Below are 25,294 nucleotides of genomic sequence, written 5' to 3' on the forward strand. Positions count from 1 at the left end.
TTTTGTGTCTGCGTCTTTAGGACTAAGGTAAAATTTCTTCAACAGAACCACTACATTTTTATTTACCAATGTAGTTTATGTTCAATTAAAAACATCTGGTGTACCAGTAATTCTTTCGCAAAATGTGATTGTTGGCTAAAGTTGAGATTCAAATTCTCCAAGAATTATGTCAATTTGACTTTGTTGGTGTTCACTCGTTGCATAAGGAACTGAATTTCTTACAGATTTCAGTTTCCCATTTTTAGTAACGATTTATATTTATACCTGCTGGGCCGTTCTCAAGACCCTTCCTAGATATTTCAATGTTAATGTATTTGTTACGAAGGTTACCTATGAAACACTTTTGAGCGTCAGTGCACATGAAAAGCACATCATTAATACATCTTCCCTTAAGTACCGCATTCTCAGGAAATGCAGGGCTACCATTGGACCAGGCATGCATATTTGGCAAAGAAACATTCAATTTAAGGTGATGACATATAGCCCATTAGCCCAGTCCAGCCAAGCAGAAAAAGAAACAGCTACATAACTGCTACAATGCGAAACATCAGAGTACATTTTAGCTAAGAATTACATCAGATTTGTTATGCAGTCTTGTTGTGGTAGATTTTTGACAAAAATGAAATGTAAGCGTTTATAAACATTTTTTGTGAAACTGTCTTTTTAATCGGACAGTACAGGTCAGTTGTCCAGCGTTTTATTCAGATAACGAAAGACAATTTATTAGTGCATGGTTTTAACTTGTCAAGCAGTTCCAGTGAGGAAAAGATGGGGATATCCTGTTACGAGCACCGACGTTCGAGGTGATAAGAGCCAATGTAGATTAAAGGTGGCAATTAACAAGGTGTGAAAAAGCATCACAGTTACCAGAGAGCGGTGGCAAGCAAAGAAGTTTATTTACAAAGCAATTAATTCTATCTACATCTAATTTACATTTAGGTCAAACCCAATTATAGTCAAAACGCAGATGAGAAAGAAAAAGGGAAAAAAACTACTGACAAGTAACCCTTACTGCTCTAACATGGGAATCTTAATTGAAGTCAAATAATCCCACCCAGCGGTCAAAGGATCAAGAAACACTCTAACAAGCCTTTACAATGCAATTGATCTCGCATTTGCTTGAGTTAGAGCTATTGGAGTTGTAATTGCATAACTGGACTTTTCTTGCCACATAACCCCAGTGGCCCTGCATATACATATAAGGGCTAGCAGGCCTACTGGAACACTATTTTAAACAAGGCCCTTAAAACAGAAACTACACCCAGCTATAAAACATAAAAGAGCTTGAAAAAAACACTGAATGGTGTGAGTTGTTTTTATTTTGGGTACATTTTGTCGTTTTGACAAAAAAAAAAAAAAAAAAAAGCTTTATTGATGTTTCAACATTATATACACTCGACAAATCTAAAATAGCCGCAGGTTCTCTCAGGTTTACATTTCATCAATAAGATCATAGTAACATATTAGACTCCCTTCCCAAAACCCCCTCTGCTCCTGCAAAAAGTATTTCACAAACATAACAGTCATCATAGTACATATCTTCAAGCTTAGCAGACATTTATGTTTTGTTCGTGTTACAGGGTATTTCACATGAATGATCAGAGTTATCCTCAGAAGAGGTGTCTTTAAGGTCCGTCAGCATGGTTGCCTTGTCCCTAAGTCAGCTGCCAATTTATCATCGGTGCACATGTTTAATGCGAATTTCTTCTGCAGTAGCCCATTCGATAATATCCCTCAACCAGATAGAGCGCAAGGGAGGCGAAGGGCTCAACCATTTTATATGACTAATGTCAAACCCAACATAAGTAATTTTCTACTAAGTTTCTTAACCGAAGAAGGCCTGACGCCTAGGAGTATATGTTGTGTGTCTTGTTAGAAATAGGGTCTTTGGTTGGCAGTCAGGTTACCCTCTGTCCAAGCAAGGACCCTCACTCTAGTCAGAGTAAAGGAGAATCACCTTCAGTTAACCCCCGCTGACCCCTTTGGTAGCCTGGCACAAGCAGGCAGGCTTAACTTCAGAGTCTAGGTGTAAAATATTTGTATCAACACACACAGTAACCCAGTAACACCACAAAATGACAACACAGGTTTAGAAAAATAGGAAATATTTAGTGGAGAAGTGTGGCTCAATGGTTAGAGCGGCAGACCCTGAGGCAGAGATCTGGCTCAAGACCAGGGTTCAAGTCCCGCTTCGGCAGGTCTTGGGCTCAATTCCCCTTGACCAGATAATTCTCGCCTCGGTGCCTAATCTAATTCATGGGTCCCACTCTGCAACTCTGGGCAATAGCTTGCTTAATCTCCACAACGGCCCCAACAGCGCTTGGATGCCTGGCTTCACCCTGGGGGTGCTCAGGAGTGGGCGCCTCACAGGGAAAAGCCAGGAGGGGTTCCATAGCGGTATGAGTACAGCGCCTTGAGACCCTAACGGGTGAGTAGTGCGCTATACAAGTGCTAATTTACATTTACATTTACATTACATCTCAACAAAACAAGACCAAAATGACAAAAATCCAACATACACAAGTCAAGTTATTAATTTTAAAAGCAAAAGAGTCTCAAATCATTTAGTAACCAGTAAAAACACTGTTAGCATTGAAAGGTACCTGGGTAGCGTCAAAATCACACGCACGGGCAAGTGTGCGTCAAAAAAGGTTAGTGATGCGTTGATTTCTCATCCGCAAGTGAGACCGCGTGTCGTTTCTCCTTCTCCAGTTGGGTCATGTGCGCCTATATCCAGGTGTGTCGTTTTTCCTCTCCACAGGAAAGCGATGCGTCGATCCAGGCAAGCACTCGGGTCTGGGCAGGCGTTGTGGCGTTTTTCCGCAACCAGCAAGGTTTGCATCAAAAATCCAGCCGCACAGTATCAGGAAACCGCACTGTGTGGGTTGTGATTTTATCAGCCTCCGTCAGCGGGTGTTGCACGTCATTTCTCCAGCTGCGTACGCCCATTTTCCAGCCGTGATGCAGGTGGAGAGTCCATTTCTGCTGCAAAGCCGGTGGGACGTCGTTTTTCAGCCGCGTCTCGGAAGGTGCATCGAAATTTTCCCCGCACGGCGGTCTGTGCATGCATTTTCAGTCTTGGTCTGCCAGCTTCACCTTCCAAGGCCCCAGGAACTGGATAGGGCACCACTTGGCAGGGCAGGAGTCACAGCAGAGAGTACAGGTGCTGGCAGGAGAGGCCTTTTATGGCCCTGAGACTTCAACAACAGGAGGCAAGCTCAGGACAAGCCTTGGAGATTTCTTCACAAGCAGGAATGCACAACAAAGTCCAGTCTTTGTCCCCTTGCACAGGCAGAAGCAGCAACTGCAGGATAGCTCCACAAAGCACAGGCAGGGCAGCACTTCTCCTCAGCTCTTTACCAGGCAGAGGTTCCTCGATGTAGGCTTACTTCAAAGGAAAGCCTCTCTTCTTTGTGAAATCCTGCCTTGCCCAGGCCAGGCCCCAGACACACACCAGGGGGTTGGATACTGCATTGGGTGTGGGCAGGCATAGCCCTTTCAGGTGTAAATGACCACTCCTCCCATCCCTTCTAGCACAGATGGCTCATCAGGATAGGCAGGCTACACCCCAGCTCCCTTTGTGTCACTGTCTAGAGAGAGGTGCAAACAGCCCAACTGTTAAACTGACCTAGACAAGGAATCCACAAACAGGCAGAGTCACAGAATGGTTTAAGCAAGAAAATGCTCACTTTCTAAAAGTGGCATTTTCAAACACACAGTCTCAAAACCAACTTTGCTAAAATATGTATTTTTAAATTGTGAGCTCAGGGACCCCAAACTCCACATTTCTATTTGCTCCCAAAGGGAATCTACGCTTTATTCATATTTAAAGGCAGCCCCCATGTTAACCTATGAGAGAGGCAGGCCCTGCAACAGTGAAAACCCAATTTGGCTGTATTTCAGTGTCAGGACATATAAAACACATTAGTATATGTCCTACCCGAAACATACACTGCACTCTGCCCATGGGGCTACCTAGGGCCTACCTCAGGGGTGTCTTACATGTAAGAAAAGGGAAGGTTTAGGCCTGACAAGTGGGTACACTTGGCAAGTCAAATTGGCAGTTAAACACTACACAGACAGACACTGCAGTGACAGGTCTGAGCCATGTTTACAGGGCTACTAATGTGGGTGGCACAACCAGTGCTGCAGGCCCACCAGTAGCATTTGTTTTACAAGCCCTGGGCACCTCTAGTGCACTTTAATAGGGACTTACTAGTAAATAAAATATGCCAATCATGTATAAACCAATCAACAATACAATTTACACAGAGAGCATATGCACTTTTGCACTGACTAGCAGGGGTCAAGTGCTCAGAATTCAAAAGTCAACAAAAACAGGTCAGAAAAAATAGGCGGCAGTAGGCAAAAAGATTGGAGATGACCCTGCAAAAGGAAAAAAGTCTGACATGTCTGATGGAATAGTCCAACCCGTGGCACTATGAAGGCTATCTAGCACTTGGGTCCAATAAGGTGAAAAGATAGTAGAGTTTCAGACCATATGTACAAAGTCAGCATTCGGAGCCTGGCAGCGTGGACACCTATCAGAGTGTGTGGAGTAAATCCAACTGAGTGTGACGGAGAGAGGTATGTTTGGTGAACAAAGTTGCATTGTGTGAGTTTAAATCAAGCATTCATGTTTGCAGTACAGATCCCTTCTGTTAAGGGATCAGACTGTAGTTCCTCCCATCTAGCTTGGATTCGTAGCAGGAGAAGTGGGGAGATCATCCTGCAGTGCAGTGCCCTATTTAGATGTGTAATTGGGGATCGACCCCCACCCATTTGTAGCTTTGTGATGAGAGTATAAGTGGGAGATGGGGTGTTAGGAAATGTGGTCCATATCTCGCAGGCTGTGGCTGAGAATTTCTGTTATTGTAAAAACTGGCCTGGACCCAAGGTGAATGTGTGTACTGCGTCTCCCATAGTTGATAAACCGACCCCACTGATATAAGTCTCCAAGTAATAGACATCCCCCAGCTTTCCAACATTGTATTGACAGTCTTTGATTTTGCTAAAGGGTTGCAATATGCATATGGGGCGATCTGGGGCATAAGGGACTTTTTGGAGCACCCTCTTAACCGTTTCCTCCCAGATCTCGGCCACTAAACGGATTGTGTAGGGTTTACCTGGGGGAGGTAGCAATCAGTAATGTAGGAAGTGTTGTGTGCTCTTAAGTACCTTCCAGAAGTTGTGTCTTTTCATCAGACAACCGATGAATGGAATGTTGTAAGTGTGGAGCCATATAATACAATCTAAGTGTGGGATCTCAATTCCACCACAGGAACGCAGCCGCTTTAGGGTAGAAAGGCTGACACGTCTACATTTATCAGCCCATAACAATCGGTCAATATACCGACTATCTGCCAAAAATAATGATGGGGAATTCGAAAAAGGAATGCCCTGGAGGGCGTACAAGCAGCGGGGGAGAGCAATCATTTTAGCTATTGCGATTTTTACCACAAGGGAGACCGGCAAGTCTTTCCAGAAACTGACTGATATCTTAAGACCAAGGAGAACTCCTCCTATATTTAGTTCTAGGAATTCTGTCTTCGTAGGGGCCAGGAATAACCCCAAATATTGAATTCTTGGGCTTTCCATGGTATTCCTGTAGAGGGCAAAGCAGTCCCCGATTGGTTTGGGTGTATGAGGGACTGAAGATGTGGGTGAAGGTGATTAGCAAGGACACTACTGAGAATTTGAACATCTACATTAAGGAGAGGTGGGTATAAGCTGTGGGTATGGTAGGGTCCCTGCCAGGTGTGGAGATCATTACTACCACAGCTTCACGGAGCGTTTGAGGGAGGGTTTCTCTTTGAAGAGCATCCTCAAAGACCTCTAGTAACTTATCAGTTAGGATATCAGAATATTTAAGGTAGAACTCCACCAGAGGGCCATTGTTCCCTGGAGGTTTAGCCGTTTTCAACATATGAGTAACTGCGAGGAGCTCTTCTTGTGTGAAAGGGTCATTTAGGGACTTACCATCCTCAGCAGAGAGCGGTGGGAGTGGGGTAGCAAGAAGGTATTCGGTTACATTGTCGGGTTGGGGTTATTCACGGCTTACATACGCCTAGTTTGGGCATAAAAGACGTCATTGATTGCCTTTTCTGTATAAACAGGATGGCCCGGCTTAGCATCTAAAGATAGTATCAGGGTCTTTGAGTGTTCCTGTTTGGTCAGTCTGGCTAACATTGCGCCAGTTTTATCTACCTCTACGTGGAGTCTTTGGCGTTATGCCGTAAAGGTATTTTTTTTGAGGACGCAGCAATCGTCTGATAGGGACTTGTGTGTATCTTTCCAGGTCACTAGGCGCTCTGGGTGAGAAGGGAGAGCCCTCTCAACATCACAGAGGGTCAGTTCCCTCGGAGTGATGTCCCTGTAGTACTCCATAAGTGGATTTAAGACAGATCCCTCAAATCACTGATTTAATTGCATCCCAGTAGTTTGCTTTGCTAGATGAAGTACCCCAATTCTCCTGGAAATAATGGACTAGGGCATCTCTAGGGGTATTTGCATAGGACAGATTTGTGAGGGCTTCTGAACAAAGCTTTCAAAGTGGGATCCTTGGCCTGGCCTCTAGCATCCCAGATCAAACAGGCCAGGGGAATGGTCTAATAAGTACCTGGATAAATAAGAAATGTGATGGACCCAAGGAGTCAGAAATGAGGCCATAGTCCAGCATACTATGGGTGCTTGTGGCTGGGGTATAACATGAGAATTGTTGAACTTCAGGGTTCCAGACCCACCATAAGTCTCACAAGTGTAGTTCTCGCTTGAGATCCTGTATACCACTCTGTCATATGAGGTTTGATGTGGAGTCGTGGGTGAAGAGGGTCTCTATGGTCCTCTACTACACAGCTGTGGTCCCCTGCCATGATCACCTCTGCCCCTAAATACAGAGCAGCGGCCTGGGTTATAGTGGTGTAAAAGTCTGGAGAATCGGTGTTAGGAGATTAAATGTTAATAAAGCAGATTTCTCTACCATCTAAAGTGCCACATAAAGTGATGTATAGACCTCGGGTTCTAAAACATGATGACAATGTAAAATGGGACCCCTGGGGCCACCCAGGCAAAACCAGAAAAAAGACGTGGTATAGATCTGTCCCCTCCCGTTCACAAATGATATACAGCTACCCCAGATGTGAGTTTCTTGCAGAAAAGCGATAGAGACCTTATAACGTTTCAAATATGAATAAACCCTCCTCCTCATATCCAGTTGGGCAACACTACGGACATTCTATGTCATTAGCCATGTTTACAGCCATTAAAACATTGTAATAGGTTTACCATAGTCTCTACCTTTCTCAGATATGTACTTGAAAACCCTCCTTGGTCCTGTACTTTAGTGAGGGTGTTTCGGTATGGGTGGATGCTGCAACAGTACACAAGAGCAGAGTACATGTCAAACCTATATACTCTAATAACTCTCAGAGAAATACCCAACTCCCCCCTTACTATGGGCAGTAGTGGTACATCCACCACACTAAGTGGCCATGGTAGGGGGTAGGAGAACAGCCGCCCCATTTCCCAAGGCAATACCTTGTTGCAAATCAAAACATAAACCTAATAATGCAATGTGGATACTCAGTTGCTTTGCTAGAATCGCAAGAGAGAGACAGGGAAACAAGGTAAAAAGTCCTCAAGCTCACTTCCCCCTCCCTCACAACTCTCTCCTGGAGCTTCCCATTGTAGGAATCTGAAAACAGGATACAAATTCCATCCTTCCTTACAAACAAGGAAAACATCCACATACAAAAAGCAACCCCGAATCAACAGGACATCGAGTTGGTGAAAGCAACTTCCAAGTACCATCATGAAGTTCAGTGTTCAGTCCGCTCCGGGGCCATCACTGTGTGATCCCGAGAGATCTTGAGACTCTTGATGAGAGTACCTCGAGTCTGGGATTATATCCTCTGTTATGAGTGTACCATTCGGGCACACAATGATTTTCCCAGTTTGGAATGGGTCGGAGATGGCATTTTTCTCTCCTTTGTCCCAAACGATTCGGGCGAGCCGACCGGCTACACCTCGGAGGCGAGTTGCAGGGTGGGGACCCCTCAGAGGTGTGGGGCAGCATGTCTAACCTGTCACTTGCTTCCAAAGGTTGAGTGAAAAACGTATTCAAGCCTTTGTACTGGATCCGAAGTTTCGCTGGAAAGAGCAGACTGGCACACCTAGCTTTGGGGGTGGGGGGGCACTAATGTTTTGTGGGCCTGTTCATAAGAAAATAATTTGGAAAGATGTTTGGGTTTAAGAACTGTAGTGATCCATTCCTACTGGAAAAGTTCGGCGGAGGGTTCCTTGCTTTCTCAGGGAATAACACAAAATGGAGGTTGTGACTCGTGGATCTGCCCTCGGCGTCTTCTACGTGTTCATAAAGGCGTGCCATACGTTTCTGGAGTGATAACAGTGGTGCGTAAGTGAGGACGTCCTGGTGAAGTTCCTCTACATTTTGCTATGCTAAGGTAACCCTCTCTGAAACCTTCTGAAGGTCAGCTCAGAGAAGGGTGGCATCCACCACTGTGTCCTCAATCTTGATAACCACTTTGGATTTGGAACTTTGGATCGCCTTCATTAAATCCAACGGCAAAGGGGTTTGAATTGCAGGGTCCATGGAGGGCATCTCGGTGCTGCGAAGCCCCCTGCCCTCCACCCGGTCAGCAGGGGGCATTGAGTGGGTATAGCTGCTTATTTTGTTTGCCTAGGCAGCTAATGAATTGTTATTTTTACCCTGGATAGGTATGTTACAGCAGGATATTCTGTGTCCCAAGTCGAAGGGCAGGCTTCAAAAGTGGATCCCTGGGGCTCCAGACTACCTCCCCCTCGGATGAGCACAGGTTACAACTTAAGGGGTCCCATGGGCGCTCCACAGGGTGCCAGTGGTGGGGTAGTCCCCCTTTGCCCCCCCACATGCCCATGCCAGAGGGATCAGTACCTCTGTCTCAGAGAGAGTGAGGTTCACACCATGTTGCGGGATAATGAGAGATGGAAAAGCCTATGGGAGCGATCCAAACAGTAGTTGTTTGAGACAGCTCTGGCTGCCCTTCCATTCCTGTCTGGTAAGACCTCCGGTGTTTCCCCCTCCCCCTCACAAAAGGGTCACTCAGAGCAAAGTTGATTAAGTAACATCAACTTTGGGGAGTGTCCAGTGAAAGATGCAGACTAATTTTTAAAGAAAAGGCCTTGTCGACTCCGCGGATACATCATGGCACCATTCAAATGGGTAGGCATCAACATCTTGTGGCTCCAAGTCTCTTGAAGGGGAGAAAAATCTAGGTGAGGGGGGAGCGTTGCAGGGCAACAGGCTGAAGAAATGTCCAGCACCCACCTCCTTGTGTCCAGGATCACACACGGTGCCTTAGTCTTGTATCAAAGTTCATACAACAGAATGACCAGGTAATAAAGTAGAGAGCCCTGGGGACACATATACTCAATTGGGAAACTGTAGGTGTTCAGTGTGCAGATAGGTGATCTGGCAAGTTTATATTATTTGAGGAGGCAGGGTACAGGGGGTCAGGCCCGGGAATCACCCAATTCCTCTGTCGGTCTCCCAGCGCCTCGGGCTGACATCACCAGGGCCACCCCATTAACAGACCTCCCTCACAGCAGTCCAAGAGCGCCGTCCCTGCTCACCACCCTCCAAAATCTGCAATGGCCGTTCCACCGGTTCCTCGGAGCAGATAGGGGAGGGAAACCAGGAGAGCAACGGGACCGCCCTAGACCGCAACACACGATCTCCGGCTGGAGGCTTCCCAACGCGCCCTGAGCCTCAGGAAGAAAACTGGCAACTGGACATGGGGGAGAGTCGCACACTCGCCAGTCGCCCGCCAGGCCCCTCCAGCTCCACTGCTTGATTAGTCAGGAGATCACCTCAGGACAGGCAGCTTCCTCCGGCCACCACGTGCCAGCCTCCTCCCACGTGACACACCTGTTCGCTCCTGCGGTTGGACCGCAAGCCCCAAACCGCTGCTAAGGGGAAAGCAAATCAGTTTCAGTTGGGAGTGTAGAAAGTCCCCTCTGTGTGGCTACAATCAGGGGGGGTACAACCAGGTGGCGATGGCTGGGTATACTACAGGATTATAGCAGGACTCTTTTCGCATGCCCGGGAGCTCACGAGAGGCCGTCTAGAGTCAGCCATCTTGCGTGGCTCCTCTGTCATTTTGAGTTTTGTATCTCCAAGTTTAATGAAATGTCACGAGGGTGTATAACCTTTCAACACTGCTGTTAAAGTGCAGTGTGGCATATAAAAACACAGAAGGTCCTAGACTGTTGTTGAGATGTCATACAGGTAAAAACGTTAAAACCACACCGATGACATCGGATGAACAGTTACACTGAAATCAACCAGGACTTCTTAAAATGAACTCTGAAACGACAGGACAATTTGTGCAAGATTTCCTGAACATCCAGCTGTTTCACCAATTATATATTTAAAAAAAACAAAAAAACTTCAGCGATATTTTGTGGTACATGTTAGTCTAAATAAGAAAAGGAGAAGGGGTAGTGGTGGGTGTGATAAGGAAAGGGAAAAAGAGAGATAAGGAGGGAAGGGAGGAGGTGATAGGGAGAGGCAAAGGGGAAGGAGTGCAGATTATTAAGGAGAATGGCTGTGGGTAGATAGCAAGCGGAGAGGAGGGGAAGAGGAGGGGCAAAGGGGGCAAAAGGGAGAAGTTTAGTATCAAAACAAGTCCTTGGAAGCTGAGATGCCTCCCTGATACTGCAACACCTTAGTGGCAACTGAGAGGAATGGGTGACCTGGTTCTGTAAAAGAAATGTCCCGCAAATCATTGTGGGTCGAGTTTCCCAGAGTGCAGTGTATATTGTAGTATCGGAGTGGGCGATCTGCACTTTAACGGCGGTGTTAAAGCAAGGCTGACTGTCACTCATGTGATCCACGGGGATACTTTGTGTGTGCCTGACTGAGTACAGTTTAATTCAAACTGGCCTTACAGAAGTGATGAGTAATAAAGATTTAAAAAAATAATACATCTGCGATAAATGCCTCATTCAAAAAGCATTACAAATGCCAATAAAATAAGAAAGCAGTTTACAGCGGGACCTCCAAAACAACTCATGTGCCAATCAAGTTTGCGCTGTGAGCGGCACGGCAGCCACGAAGCACAGACAAAAACAAAAAAAGTAGTTTGCCCATGCTGAAGTATATTAGCAATCATGCAATTATCCTTGTAATGGAGTAGGTGTCTAAGACAGTAATCAAATCGCCCCAACGCGGGACGAGTGTAAGGCATTTACCATTGACTTCAAGTGATTTTTGAAAGGCAAGTCCACGAACAAATGAAATTGATGAGCGTGAGATGGACGTGGTTAAAAGCCCACAATACCTACAATAGGTCAAAGTGCTTGCGCGCTCTAACTAAAAAACGATAATACAACTTCTATAATACCCCAAGGCACACCTATATAGAGACACAAAATGCGTGCCTGTTTATACAAGCACCTATCGGCAAAAACAAGCTGGCCTTATTTTTTCATAAAGAAGCAATTCATTGTAATTAGAAAGGCCACTACAGCAAAAAAAGTTGCAGCTTCAACTACTTGTAACTATTTAAAAAAAAAGACAATGAAATATATAAGGCTGGTTTTGGGATGCTTGTGTTCTGGTTCGGGGAGGGGAGGGACCTGGACTGGCAATTAGGTCTGCACTGTTCCTATTAAAGCAGGGTAAAGACTGATTTGCATGTGCCCGGTCCTGACTTTACATGGTGTGCAAAAGAGCAACGGGTTGTTGGGATCATAACCTAGGTGATTTCCGATATTTGACTTATTGCAAGCATTCCTCCCATCACATTTTTGTTGTTTGATGCAACACTCTAATTGGCCAAAGGTATGCCCAGACATGGCCCCATTGTTCACTGCATCACTGGATCATACACCTAACTGAAGAGCTCCAATCGGGGCAAAAACACTCTTGGGTTGCTTGTTCCTGTTCAGGGAGGAGCTTGTGTGGCCTTTTGGGCTGGATAGTTCTTACTGGAGCAGGGTAAAGACTGATTTGCTTAGGCTGAGTCTAAAATTAGGTGGCACAGTGGCCAAAAGAATGAGGGGGTTGGAATCCTATCTAGAGTGATTGCAAGTGGTTAGACTTACTGCAAGCATTCCTCCCATAACCTTTTGTGTGTTGGATATGCATAGCTTCATGAAGCTAATAAAGGAACACTGATCCTTTAAGTTAGCTAACACTAGTAACTGGGGCTCTTGCTATCTTTGAAGGAATAAGTACCCAGTGCTAAATCTGTGTAATTTCTTTTCTCATAATTGATGCAAAATTAAAGATCTTGAATTTAGACTTAACCACACATGACACTTTAGTAGACATGACAGTTATCCCCATCTTTTTTTTTTGCCTAACCCTGCCTCTGATTCCATTATTATTTTTCTAAAGAAATGTAACCCCTCCCCCCCGGTATCACTACTTGATGGTATGGTCTTAAAACTCCCATGAGTGTTACTGTTAAACCACTGTTCGTTCTTTAGAATGACAATCATCATAACAGCCAGAGTGCCAGTGGCTGTTCGCACAGTTGTGTTTTTGCCCTATTTGGCACAAAAACAAGTAATGCGAGGATACACTGTGCGCTAAATATAGCGCCAGATAACAAATTTACTTAATGCGTAATCTTGCCTTCTAGTTCATGTAAAAGTGTGTGGTCTTTTTTACGGTCCAGACTGCGAGAGCACGCTCAAGCACACTGAGGTAATGACATTTGCATGCTTGCACTCAAGCTTGTGCTCGTGCAATTACATACACATTTTAGTATTCGAGCTTACGCCTGCGCACTATAATTGTGCTGGCAATAGACACTTGGTGACATGGTTTTATAGATCTCTGAAAGATACGGGGAAGAGATCATTAGCGACACTCACAACTAGATGTGGTAAAGTCTTGGGCTGTGAGGTCATGGATAGGGAATGGAGAAAGTATCCCACAACACGCGGCTAAAATTCATACAATTTTACTTTGCACATATGACGTATCTTAAAATTAAGAGTCACCTATGATGGGGAGCTGGTACATGTCCCAGATGTAGATAGGCTGACACTGATTTCAGTCATATGACATGGGGATGCGCTGCCCTTCAATTGTTTGGACGACAGTACTCCTCCGGTTATGCGTAACACTGGGAAGCTTGCTCCCTCACACAATAGAGACCTGCCTTTTAGCAGGCGTGGCTCCTTCATATGGGTGGAGGAACGTCATCCACCACCAGCAGCAAGCACTGCAAATCATTTTACACAGAAAGGATAATAAACTTATTATCCTTTTCATGTAAAACGGGCTGAGCATTGGGGGGTGACGAGCCAAGGAGAGTGCTCTGTGCACTCCTCTCAGAGCGCATGTGTGTTTGGCCGGCCATCTCAGGCATGGTTGCTGGGCTGGAGAGAGCCCCCACAGGCTCCCAGTGTGCCTGAGAGCACCTTGGATGGGTGCTCCCAGCCAATCCTGATGCTGCTTTGCGCAGCGTCAGGTTTGGCGCAGGGCAGGCTGGGAGCCTGTGCCTGCAGCAGCGACAGGAGAGGAGCGGCGCAGGAGCAGAGGTACGTTTAAAAAAAATTATAATAATTAATTATTTTTTCCCGTGCCCCGCCCCGCGAGCCGCTACTGCCTTTCAGGAGGTTTTCCTAGATAGAAAACACAAAGTGGGCACTGGGTTCCTAGATCTGGCCGTTACTCTAGTTAAATGTAGAAAAACACTGCATAGGTTATTCCCTCCAGGCTGATGTGTGCAGTGAATAGTACGTCCCACCTCCAGATGTAGAGATCACTTGTTCTTGTAATAGCCACTTGACATACACAAGCAGCCGGCACATACTGAGATTTTCTTAGTCCTGGGGTGCACACCCCCGACTGAGGGCTGCTTCCCTGAGATGCATCAGTTATACACTTTTTTTTCCATTTGTTTACCTTATATTCTTTGGTTCCACCAGTTGGGAATGTTGGATTTTGTTATTCCCTCAGTTCTTCCCTTATGCTTTATTCCTGACAAGGAGTTATTTGGAATACTTGGGCACTGCTTTGTACGGAGACAGCCTCGAGATTGGGCATGGAGGAGGATAAAGAGCCCACATCTATAGGATTGCAGATATAAGCGCTGGCTGGAGTTAAAGGGGGCAGGGATACTTCAGACTCCGTTAGGAATCTACACTGCAGGGCTTGGGAAATTAGTTTGAGGCAAATTTACGTCAGTACCAATGTGTACTCCTGTTCCGAGCAAGGTGCAGTCAATGCTGTTTCCTCAAAAGATAAGTATGACAAAAGTGTATCCAAGAGAAATCATCGATTTTGTTTTAGATGGATGTGGATCCAAATCTCATATTGGCAATATCAACTGCCCAGCTTCAGGCAAACGATGCATAAAATGTAAGAAAGTAGGCCACTTTCAAAGTGCCGGTAGACGGGGGAAAACCATTAGTTAAGGTCAGCAATGTGGACCTGACTGTGAATGACCTGTTTTTAAGACCTGTCAAAAGTTATTCCTAATATTCAGGGCAATTCCCAAGGCAATGTTTCACTGTGTGTGATACAATTTAAGGAGGTTGCTTTTGGAAATAACACTATTAATAAAATATGATGTACTAAGGTGCCCCAATAACCATATTTTCTGATATCGATTTCCATAAACACTGGGGTGAAAAATAGTTCTAGAACAGCCTAGCACATCTCCTAAAGCTTTTGGAGAGCAAAATATTGACTTAGCATGTCTAGGTAGAACAGCCACCACAAAACATATGTTGCTGTTAAGGGCAGGAATTTGGTTGGATGTCTTGATATTGTGTCTTAAGTTGATTCCTGGCACAGATACTCTCATAGTAGCAATTGGCACCTTCATTACAGATTTACAAATGAAGTTGGGTGCTGGGAATAATTGCTTGTCTACTGCCTTTCTATCATTAGTTGGTGCTAATTTGACACCCCAAACTGATGTGGTCAAGAAAACTTCAGAGGATGATGGTGATGAAATGTATTCTATTAATGGGGTTGACATATCCACAACTGATGTCATTAGGAAAATCCCAGAAGTTTTTATTGGTGAACTTCTATATACTCAGAATTTTGAACAGAATATCAAGCTTACAACTAATGCCCTGCCAATGGTTCACAGGGTCAGGTCTGTCCCTTTAAGTGTAAGACAATCTCAAGAAGCTATTTCCAAAAGTGACTTCCGAAAAAGTAATTGCACCCATAAAATCTACAGAACTGGTCAGTCCCATTGTTATCATGCAGAAGAAATCTAGTTAAATTCAGACGTGAATGGACCTTTGCACTTTAAATAAAATTATTGTGGTTGATTTCCATCCTCTCCCTAAAGTTCAGGATAGGCTGGCAAACTTGGGTAAAGCAAAATATCTTACTTTTATTGACCTGCACCCAGCCTATCATAAGATTCATCTAGCTGAGGAGTCTCAGGATCTTACTACATTTACTATGCCATTTGGGGCATATAAATGTATAAGCCTGTTCCTAGCGTAGGAGTCTCAGGATCTTACTACATTTACTATGCCATTTGGGGCATATCAATTTATAAGCCTTCTTTTTGGCCTAGCCTCAGATTGCAGTGTAGTTTAGAGCTTCATGAATGTCATCCTGAGTGATGCAGCTGTGGCTCTCAGACTGATGTATTATTTTTTGCAGAGTTTGCGGAGAAAACAATTCCATCATTGAAAAGGTGTTACAAATTTTTTAAAAGGGGTCACCCTCAAGTCTACAAGTGTGGATTCTTGCTAAAGGAATCGGATTAACTTTGACACCACATTTCGGTTGAAGGTATCAAACCTAAATTCTTGTTTGTGCAAGGCATTCAAGAAGCCACACCTCCCAAAGACAAGGCCTCACTTTGCTTGTTTTTGGATCTCATGGAGTACTATTCGAGGCTATTCTCTTATTATACAACCGTTATATACTATGCCCAAAAATGCCACAAAATTTATATGGGACATCATGGCTAATGAGGCTTTTTCTAGAATTAAAGGGATGATTACATCTGCACCTGCTCTAGCATCCTTTGATTTGGTGCCGTTCTTTCACAGTGGGTAAATGGTAAAGGGCACACAGTGGTGTTTTACTCCCATTGTCTTAAGCAGTCGGAGACTAATTACTCTACAACTGAGAGGTGAAGCTCTTGCTTGCTACTGGACAGTGGAAAAATTCAAAACTTTCTTGCAGGGATCCAAATCTGAAATTTTCACTGACCACAAACCATTGATTTATCTGCTTAATGGTAATGGCACAGGTAGAGCTTCATCTAGACTAGTCAGACTTCAGGCACACCTTCAGGAATTTCCGCTTAATACAAAAAATCTTCCTGGTGAGAAAAAGAGTTCTTGAATTCAAAAGAAAAGTGTGTCGAGAAGAAAAGTATTTGGGTATTAAACTCAAACCTTTTGCCAAATTTCTGAAGAATTAGCCATAGTTAATGATCTGCCTATGTGCCATGATTTGTGTATTGCCGCCCATTTCCAATCGAAATTCTTTGAGTCAATGTTCTCATGAGGGTCATTTGCGTATTAGAGCCAATTGTAACAATTTAAAGCAATACTACTGGTGGCCTTCTATGGATTCTCAAGTAGCTGCACTGGTAAATTCATGGAGTATTTCTCACCATCCAGACAAACATTGGAAAACAGTCACCATTAAATGTCACCTAACTACCAGAGAATCCTTGGGATAAGGTTTAGTTGGATTTTACTGGACCTTTTGACACACTAGCATTGGAGACAAGGCTTCTCTTAGTCTTAGTTGATTATTACTCAAAGTGGGTATACTTTGATTTTGCCATTTCTCCCACTTCTTTTGTGGTTCAGTTTCTGAAAAGAGTATTTCAGACAGAAGGTGTTCTGTCTATTCTAGTCACTGATAACGGAACACATTTTACTACTAGTGATATGAGACAACTCATGTAAGTTAAACACACTACTCACCTGCGTGTGGCTTTATCCTCTTCAACATCTAAATGGTACACCAGAAAGAGTGAATAGATTCTTGAAGGAAGAGCTTTAGCTAGTGGTTTGGATTTAGAGGTATTCTTAAATAAAAAAATTGTGGGCCTTCTCAGTGACACTGCACAGCACCATTGGTGTCTCTTCGTTTAAGCTCATGGGGATACACATCCCAGATCAAATTTGTGTCCTTGTTGGTTAAAGAGTAGGTTTTCAGCAAAACTTGCTGAAAAGTTGCATTCTAAGGTATCCAATTTAGTTAGGACTTGTCAGAGATGTTCGAAAGAGCTTTTTGACAGGTAAAATAGCTTGTGTTTAATATTGGGCATTGGGTATGTGTAAAAATACACCCCATAAGATACAAAAAGAGGAATCTAAGTTCATGCCTCCCATGGAGATTTCCAGAGTGTCTAAAGGTGCTGTTCTAATTGATGGCAAAGGTTGATGGAGCAAAAGACATTTAGTGAAGATTACGCACAATGGAGCTAATAATTTGCTGACTCCAAAGCCCCAAGTGCTTTCTAGTCCTTTGGGTGGTTCTTGGTAGTTTGGTGCTAATGAAACTGATGCTTCTTCTTCTGAATCTGTGATATCACCAGCTGTTACAGGGGTTGGAGATTCTCTAGAAGGAGTTTCTGATGGTCAGCTAACCCTTGCGGGAAATTAATCTAATTGCTTCCTGAACAGGGAAAGTGTTCAACGTAGAACCATTTGCACTGTAAACCTTCCAACAAGATTTAATTATTTCTGTATGCACAAATAGTTTTATTTTCTTTGTTGTTTTTGTTTGAAAAAGGGCAAAGTAATGAGGTAATGACAGTAGCATGCTTGCATACGAGCTTGTGCCTGCAATAACATATATGTTCGTATTCAAACTTACACTCACACACTGTACTTGTGCCGGCAATATCATGCCCATTGTATTCAAGTTTACACTTGTACATTGTATATGCTATGTATTTACTTAATGGATGTGTCTTCTTTTAATGGTAGTTACACATTCATGCCACTTGCTTTTGGGAGTTTGTTACCGCTGGCTTAGCGGTCAGTTGAAGATCTCCCATGAGTGAGCCCTGGTGAACATGGACTCTTTCTATTACAACAAACTACTTTCTTTTGTACTTACCTGTTCAAGGATCTTACTTTCCATAAGCATGCACTCTCACTTGCTAGATGCTATTGTTTACATAAAGGTCTTGGAGCCTGCCCACTTCTTACCATTTTTTGGTTTGTGTCACTTTTCTTTGCAGACTCCTAATTGGCCAGCGCAGGCCAAACATCCCTTTCTGTGACGCAGGGACCAAGCAGAGATTGACTGAACTTAATCAATGCCCATTCGCTGCTTCCCGACGCGACTGAGGTGGTATATCTTTCCACCTCCTATTCGCTACGGCTGACTCCATTGAGCTTTTTTTTTTTTTTTTTTTAATTACTAAGATGAGAAGTACAGCTGAGAAAGTGTTAGTGTGAAATACTTTTTAGGAACTGATAAATTATGTTCAATGTTATAGGGCATCATCATTGATTACAAATGTTACTTCCCAATTGAGAAAAGCTGGGTTTTAAACGTGCATTAAAAGAATGCTCTGTACTAAACTCCACAATACTCTGCTTGGACTTTTCATTCAGCATGCTTGGTAGGATGCAGTAAAATCCGTTACTTCTCTTTCTGCAACACTGCGTTCACCTCTGCTTCCCGTTAGTCATGCAAACTTGGTACAGCACTATAGTTTATTATTAAGACACCACAACTATACACTTGCATGTTTCAATACAATGCAAAGTTCTGTTTTGAAATACACGAGAGCCAGCAAATTTGAAAAAAGGGGGTACAACATAGTGTGCATACAAAGCGATTCGCTCACATCCTCAGCGGCTTTCCATCCAACAGCGCCACTGCACTGAAATGGGGTATGCTTAGCCAATTTAACAATTGCTTGAAAATATGATCCAGCAATTGTATCGGATCTACAACAATTTGAGTACTGTAATGCTGATACCTCTCTTTGAATACTTTTTTTTTGCAAAGAACATTTTTACTTTGTTATAATTGAATATTTCGATTTAAGTAAATGATTTTTCACTTTTAAATGTCCCAGTTAGCTCTACAATATATTTCGCAATAGACATTACCCAATACTTAATATGTGCAATATATGGTGTGCTTCAATGGGTCCAATTGGGTCCTTCGCTGAGGATGTGAGCGAAGCGCTTTGTATGCACACTGCCGAAAAGGGGTATATGACAGGGGCCTGGGTGCCTTAGACCCATATTTATATTACTTAGCCACCCAACTAATTGTGATCCATGATTGGTTCACTGGAGGATGGGATGACCAGGCCTATCGGACGGAACTGGCAATCCTGGGTTTCCCACATATCCTTGACATACTATACAGATCACCACTTCCCTGTGATATGGAAGAAGTAACCAAGGTGGTATTCTTGGCATGGCGCGCCGCACTGCGGTACACTCACTGGAGTGCCGCTGTCACCCTTCAGACCCCGTTATGGAGAGGGAAATGGCTAAATGCTTCATCTGCGCTGGAAGGTTTTGCAGACTGGGACCTAATAGGCATTTCCCTGGTGGGTGACATATGGAAGGGAAGAACCATGAAAACATTTCAAGACCTGCAGAAAGAATTTCAACTAAATCAGACACAATTCTTTAGATACCTCCAACTAAGACACGCCCTAAAGGCCCACTTGCCCACCACAAACCCCATACCGGAATTTAATCCACTCGAAGCCAAATTGCTCATGGGAAATCTAGAGGGGAAGGGCATTTCTCAAATTTATAAAGCACTAATTAACAATGCCCCCGATAACTTAAATCTAATTAAGACCAAACAGGAGTCCTGGGTTGGTGCTCTAGATGAAACGGAATGGAGGGAGGCCCTGATGGCACCCAAAAACACTGGCGGTGTCGGCTAGGCTCCGCGTGATACAATTCTACTATCTATACGGAGTGTACCTGGTGCCGTCCAGACTATACAGAATGGGAACCCGCCCCTCTGCCAAATGTCCAAGATGCTCAAGTGACCCAGCAGATTTCTTCCACATGGTATGGACCTGCCAAATAATACAGAAATATTGGAATGGGGTGGTCCGGGAACTGGAAAAGGCCCTGAGACCAGAATTACAAAAATCAGCGAAATGAATCCTAATGGGAGTGATGGAAGAAATGGGAGGAGCGCGTGCAAAGCGCGTCCTAACGGCCACGGCGCTGTTGGTCGCCAAAAAAAGATATTGCCACTGCCTGGAACTCCCCCGAAGGCCCATCACTCCGGAAATGGAGAAAAGGGGTGGACTGGTGTGCAAACCAGGAGAAATTGGTATTTGAATCTAGAGGGGTGCCACAAAAATTTGAGAAGATATGGGGACAATGGCTAGAACTACTGACATAATCCAGGAAGACCACACAGCTAATACTGTTGTAATGAGACAAACTGTTATTAGAACTACTGCCAGTCTCACTACCAATATTGTTGTCGACTGCGACTATGGCTATTGAGATGATAATGGAACTTCATAAGATACATGTGTCTTTTGCTTTGCACTTTTTTCCCATTCCCCCTTTCCTTATGAAAATAATAAAAATTGTTTATCAAAAAAACAAGCCAATCAGGTCAGAGGGGGGTCGGAGCACATGCCCTGGGGCCCGGGCACTACAGAGATGAAGATACCAGCAGCACCACAGTCCAAATACTTGGGGGTATGGGTGTGATCATGCAAAAAGAAGGCATTTCTTACAGCCACCACTGTACAAAGAAGTTTAACATCATTATTCGTCATTGAACTGTGTCTGCATGAGGTTGGCTCCAGGGGGTTCTTCTTGGTTTTGAATACCATGATGATGATAGCCTCTCTCATGGAGCATGGCAATCTACCATTGTTTGGCTTTTTTAACTCAATAAATTAGACCAGTAACATAATATGCCAGATAAACTAAATATAAATGTAGGGGCCCGACAACAGGAAGGTAGTGTTTATCCTTGGCTGTCAAACTGCAATTTGATTCTATCATCACGTAACTTCAAGTTAATTAAGGTACCTTAGTTGTAGGCAGTGGTAGGGACTGATGCAAAAAGAACAATATAATAGGGCTTCCATGAGGCCATGCCTTCGTTCAGCATTCCCACCTTTGGGTCTTACCCTTATGTTGTCATCATTGCTCGCATTCCGCTCCCCTTTCCAGCTCAGGCACAGGCTAAAGATGGGTGGCGTGGCTGAATAGCCTGGGTTCAACACCACTACACCATGGAGCTTTGCTGTGAAAGACAGTAAAAGAACAGGATGAGCACACCAAATCAAACAATGCCCAGCAGGATTATACACTGACATTCTAGTGCTTGAGATGTTGGCAGATCAACTCAAAAGTGCAAATAGTTGTTCATATTCTTACAAATTCTTATTACACTCCCTTCTGTTGCAGCTATAATTCTATGCCATTTAAAACCAGCTGCATCCCACAATACTGCCACTGCATGGTATTGCCTCAATTGATCAGTGGATGTCAGCCAATACATGAAAAGTCAGGAATCAATGGGTAGCAGCGATGGGAAATCATAGCTCTATACATATAAAATTCTCAATTGGGACTGGTCAACAATGAGGTCGGCTGAATATAGTTCCCCAAACCCTCTTCTCTATTTGTGGATGGGTAAGAGTGTTTGAGTGTGAGACGGAAATGCTCCAATCAGGCTTTTACATAGGTGGGGACCTTTATGTCATTTCACAATCTCACCACAGAAAGCAGCATGCATCTAAAGGCAGCCATTTCCATCCACTGATACCTGTTGCTCTCTCAATCAGCAGGGAATAGTACATGTGAGTAGCCTCTGCCAAACCAGCTTCCATCACCGGCTTTGTGAACGGCAACTCCTGCAGGAAAGGACAAAAGAGATTAAATAAAAATAAATATGCACAAGTAATTAGAGCAAACTGAGCTAAACATTCAGATTTCCTTTATGAATTTGTATTAAGCATTCTACCACTGGACCTATCGAGTCATCACATTTAGCAAAACATGTTTGAACCTACAAGGAGCAAACAAATCCCTATCCCAAAACATCTGTTGAGCATTCACTGTCCCTTTGGAGGGAGAAGGATGACATACCTCCCGGGCAACCACGAAACCCTAGAACAAACAATTAGAAGTGAATCTAATCAGTTTTTCTACACTTTCTATTCAGGTTATAAGTCCTCTGTGCAACAACAGGGTGGGCTGATAGGTCTGCATTGTTTAGATCAATTGAATCCATTCTGTGTATTTCAAGATGATGCAATCAAGTTCTTGACCAAGCCAGCACCATTTATAATCCAATCCATCAGAAGCTACAGTCTGCCTCAGTGGGCACACGTCTCTTGTCATCCAAATATAAGAGACCCATCTATATATCCAGACCATAGAGATGTCCCCATTCAAACTACTGGGCATCCAGTGGCTGCCACATCGCAACTATCAGAATCAACAACATGTCTCAGAGTATTCTGTATGCCTCAGATGGTGCTCCCAACCTCTTGACATCTAAACATAATTTACTTTCCCCTTGCCAAGACCATTCTCAGAGGGTGCACATCACTCTAACCACTAGACACCACAGACTGCACATTTCCACATCTATCAGAACATACACCATGTATTAAAGGGTGCCACAGAGGATGTCCTGGTCTCTCATCATTCAAAGACAGACCTTTCTCATCACCAAGGTCATCCTAAAGGATACTCGTATTTGAAGCATTAGGCACAAGACACTTTATACCTTTCCATCCATCTTAATCCACAGCATGCTTCCAGGGGTGCCCTGTGCCTCACAAGATAACCCTATAGCTTCTCATACAGACATGATAAATCTTTCTCCATGCCCAGAGGGTGTGCTGACGGAAATGTTTGATCTCTATGCATCAGAACACCACAGTTGCCACCAAAAATATGAACAGTCCTGAATATTGCTGAATATGAGCTTGAAGTTTCTATCTGGCTATTCTTTGCTTAGGCCAGATATGTGTTCTTAAACAAGCACTCTGTGCTTCTCTCAAGGCTACAGTATGATAGGTTGCCGGTGAACGTTGTAAACGTTTTGCCTCTGGTATTCATAGAAACACACATATCCTTTGTGAGAAAGTAGCCTCTTTCTAGCCTTGTTACCCCCACTTTTGGCCTGTTTGTGAGTGTATGTCAGGGTGTTTTCACTGTCTCACTGGGATCCTACTAGCCAGGGCCCAGTGCTCATAGTGAAAACCCTATGTTTTCAGTATGTCTGTTATGTGTCACTGGGACCCTGCTAGTCAGGACCCCAGTGCTCATAAGGTTGTGGCCTATATGTATGTGTTCCCTGTGGGGTGCCTAACTGTCTCACTGAGGCTCTGCTAACCAGAACCTCAGTGGTTATGCTCTCTCATTTCTTTCAAATTGTCACTAACAGGCTAGTGACCAATTTTACCAATTTACATTGGCTTAATGGAACACCCTTATAATTCCCTAGTATATGGTACTGAGGTACCCAGGGTATTGGGGTTCCAGGAGATCCCTATGGGCTGCAGCATTTCTTTTGCCACCCATAGGGAGCTCTGACAATTCTTACACAGGCCTGCCACTGCAGCCTGAGTGAAATGATGTCCACGTTATTTCACAGCCATTTACCACTGCACTTAAGTAACTTATAAGTCACCTATATGTCTAACCTTTACCTGGTAAAGGTTAGGTGCAAAGTTACTTAGTGTGAGGGCACCCTGGCACTAGCCAAGGTGCCCCCACATTGTTCAGGCAAATTCCCTGGACTTTGTGAGTGCGGGGACACCATTACACGCGTGCACTACACATAGGTCACTACCTATGTGTAGCTTCACAATGGTAACTCCGAATATGGCCATGTAACATGTCTATGATCATGGAAGTGCCCCCTCTATGGCATCCTGGCATAGTTGGCACAATCCCATGATCCCAGTGGTCAGGGGTTTCACTGCAGCTGCTGCTGCTGCCAACCCCTCAGACAGGTTTCTGCCCCCCTGGGGTCCAGCCAGGCTTGTCCCAGGATGGCAGAACAAAGGACTTCCTCTGAGAGAGGGTGTTACACCCTCTCCCTTTGGAAAATGGTGTGAAGGCAGGGGAGGAGTAGCCTCCCCCAGCCTCTGGAAATGCTTTCATGGGCACATTTGGTGCCCATTTATGCATAAGCCAGTCTACACCGGTTCAGGGACCCCTTAGCCCTGCTCTGGCGCGAAACTGGACAAAGGAAAGGGGAGTGACCACTCCCCTGACCTGCACCCCCCCTGGGAGGTGCCCAGAGCTCCTCCAGTGTGCTCCAGACCTCTGCCATCTTGGAAACAGAGGTGCTGCTGGCACACTGGACTGCTCTGAGTGGCCAGTGCCACCAGGTGACGTCAGAGACTCCTTCTGATAGGCTCCTTCAGGTGTTGCTAGCCTATCCTCTCTCCTAGGTAGCCAAACCCTCTTTTCTGGCTATTTAGGGTCTCTGTCTCTGGGGAAACTTTAGATAACGAATGCAAGAGCTCATCCGAGTTCCTCTGCATCTCTCTCTTCACCTTCTGCCAAGGAATCGACTGCTGACCGCGCTGGAAGCCTGCAAAACTGCAACATAGTAGCAAAGACGACTACTGCAACTCTAACGCTGATCCTGCCGCCTTCTCAACTGTTTTCCTGGTGGTGCATGCTGTGGGGGTAGTCTGCCTCCTCTCTGCACTAGAAGCTCCGAAGAAATCTCCCGTGGGTCGACGGAATCGTCCCCCTGCAACCGCAGGCACCAAAAAGCTGCATTACCGGTCCCTTGGGTCTCCTCTCAGCACGACGAGCAAGGTACCTCGAATCCAGCAACTGTGTCCAAGTGACCCCCACAGTCCAGTGACTCTTCAGTCCAAGTTTGGTGGAGGTAAGTCCTTGCCTCCCCACGCCAGACTGCACTGCTGGGAACCGCGACTTTTGCAGCTACTCCGGCCTCTGTGCACTTCCGGCGGAAATCCTTTGTGCACAGTCAAGCCTGGGTCCACGGCACTCTAACCTGCATTGCACGACTTTCTAAGTTGGTCTCCGGCGACGTGGGACTCCTTTGTGCGACTTCGGGTGAGCACCGTTTCACGCATCCTCGTAGTGCCTGTTTCTGGCACTTCTCCGGGTGCTACCTGCTGCTGAGAGGGCTCCTTGTCTTGCTCAACGTCCCCTCTGTCTCCTGACGCAATTTGCGACATCCTGGTCCCTCCTGGGCCACAGCAGCATCCAAAAATCCTTACTGCACAATTTGCAGCTAGCAAGGCTTGTTGGCGGTCTTTCGGCGGGAAAACACTTCTGCACGACTCTCCACGGCGTGAGGGATCCGTCCTCC

General features: G+C 44.7%; 1 protein-coding gene across 2 annotated transcripts in view; it reads right to left on the minus strand.

The window, feature by feature from the left end:
- Positions 1–25,294, minus strand: part of THOC5 (THO complex subunit 5) — a 224,071-nt gene that overhangs the window by 1,920 nt on the left and 196,857 nt on the right. For both annotated transcript variants that reach the window (XM_069214584.1, XM_069214583.1), the window contains exons 17-18: positions 21,749–21,836; positions 21,108–21,223 (exon numbers count right to left, since the gene is read on the minus strand). In XM_069214584.1, the coding sequence (XP_069070685.1) occupies positions 21,108–21,223; positions 21,749–21,836 (204 nt within the window). The remainder of the gene's footprint in view (positions 1–21,107; positions 21,224–21,748; positions 21,837–25,294) is intronic.

Source organism: Pleurodeles waltl, chromosome 11 (assembly GCF_031143425.1).
Source record: "Pleurodeles waltl isolate 20211129_DDA chromosome 11, aPleWal1.hap1.20221129, whole genome shotgun sequence".
Classification (NCBI taxonomy): Eukaryota; Metazoa; Chordata; class Amphibia; order Caudata; family Salamandridae; genus Pleurodeles; species Pleurodeles waltl.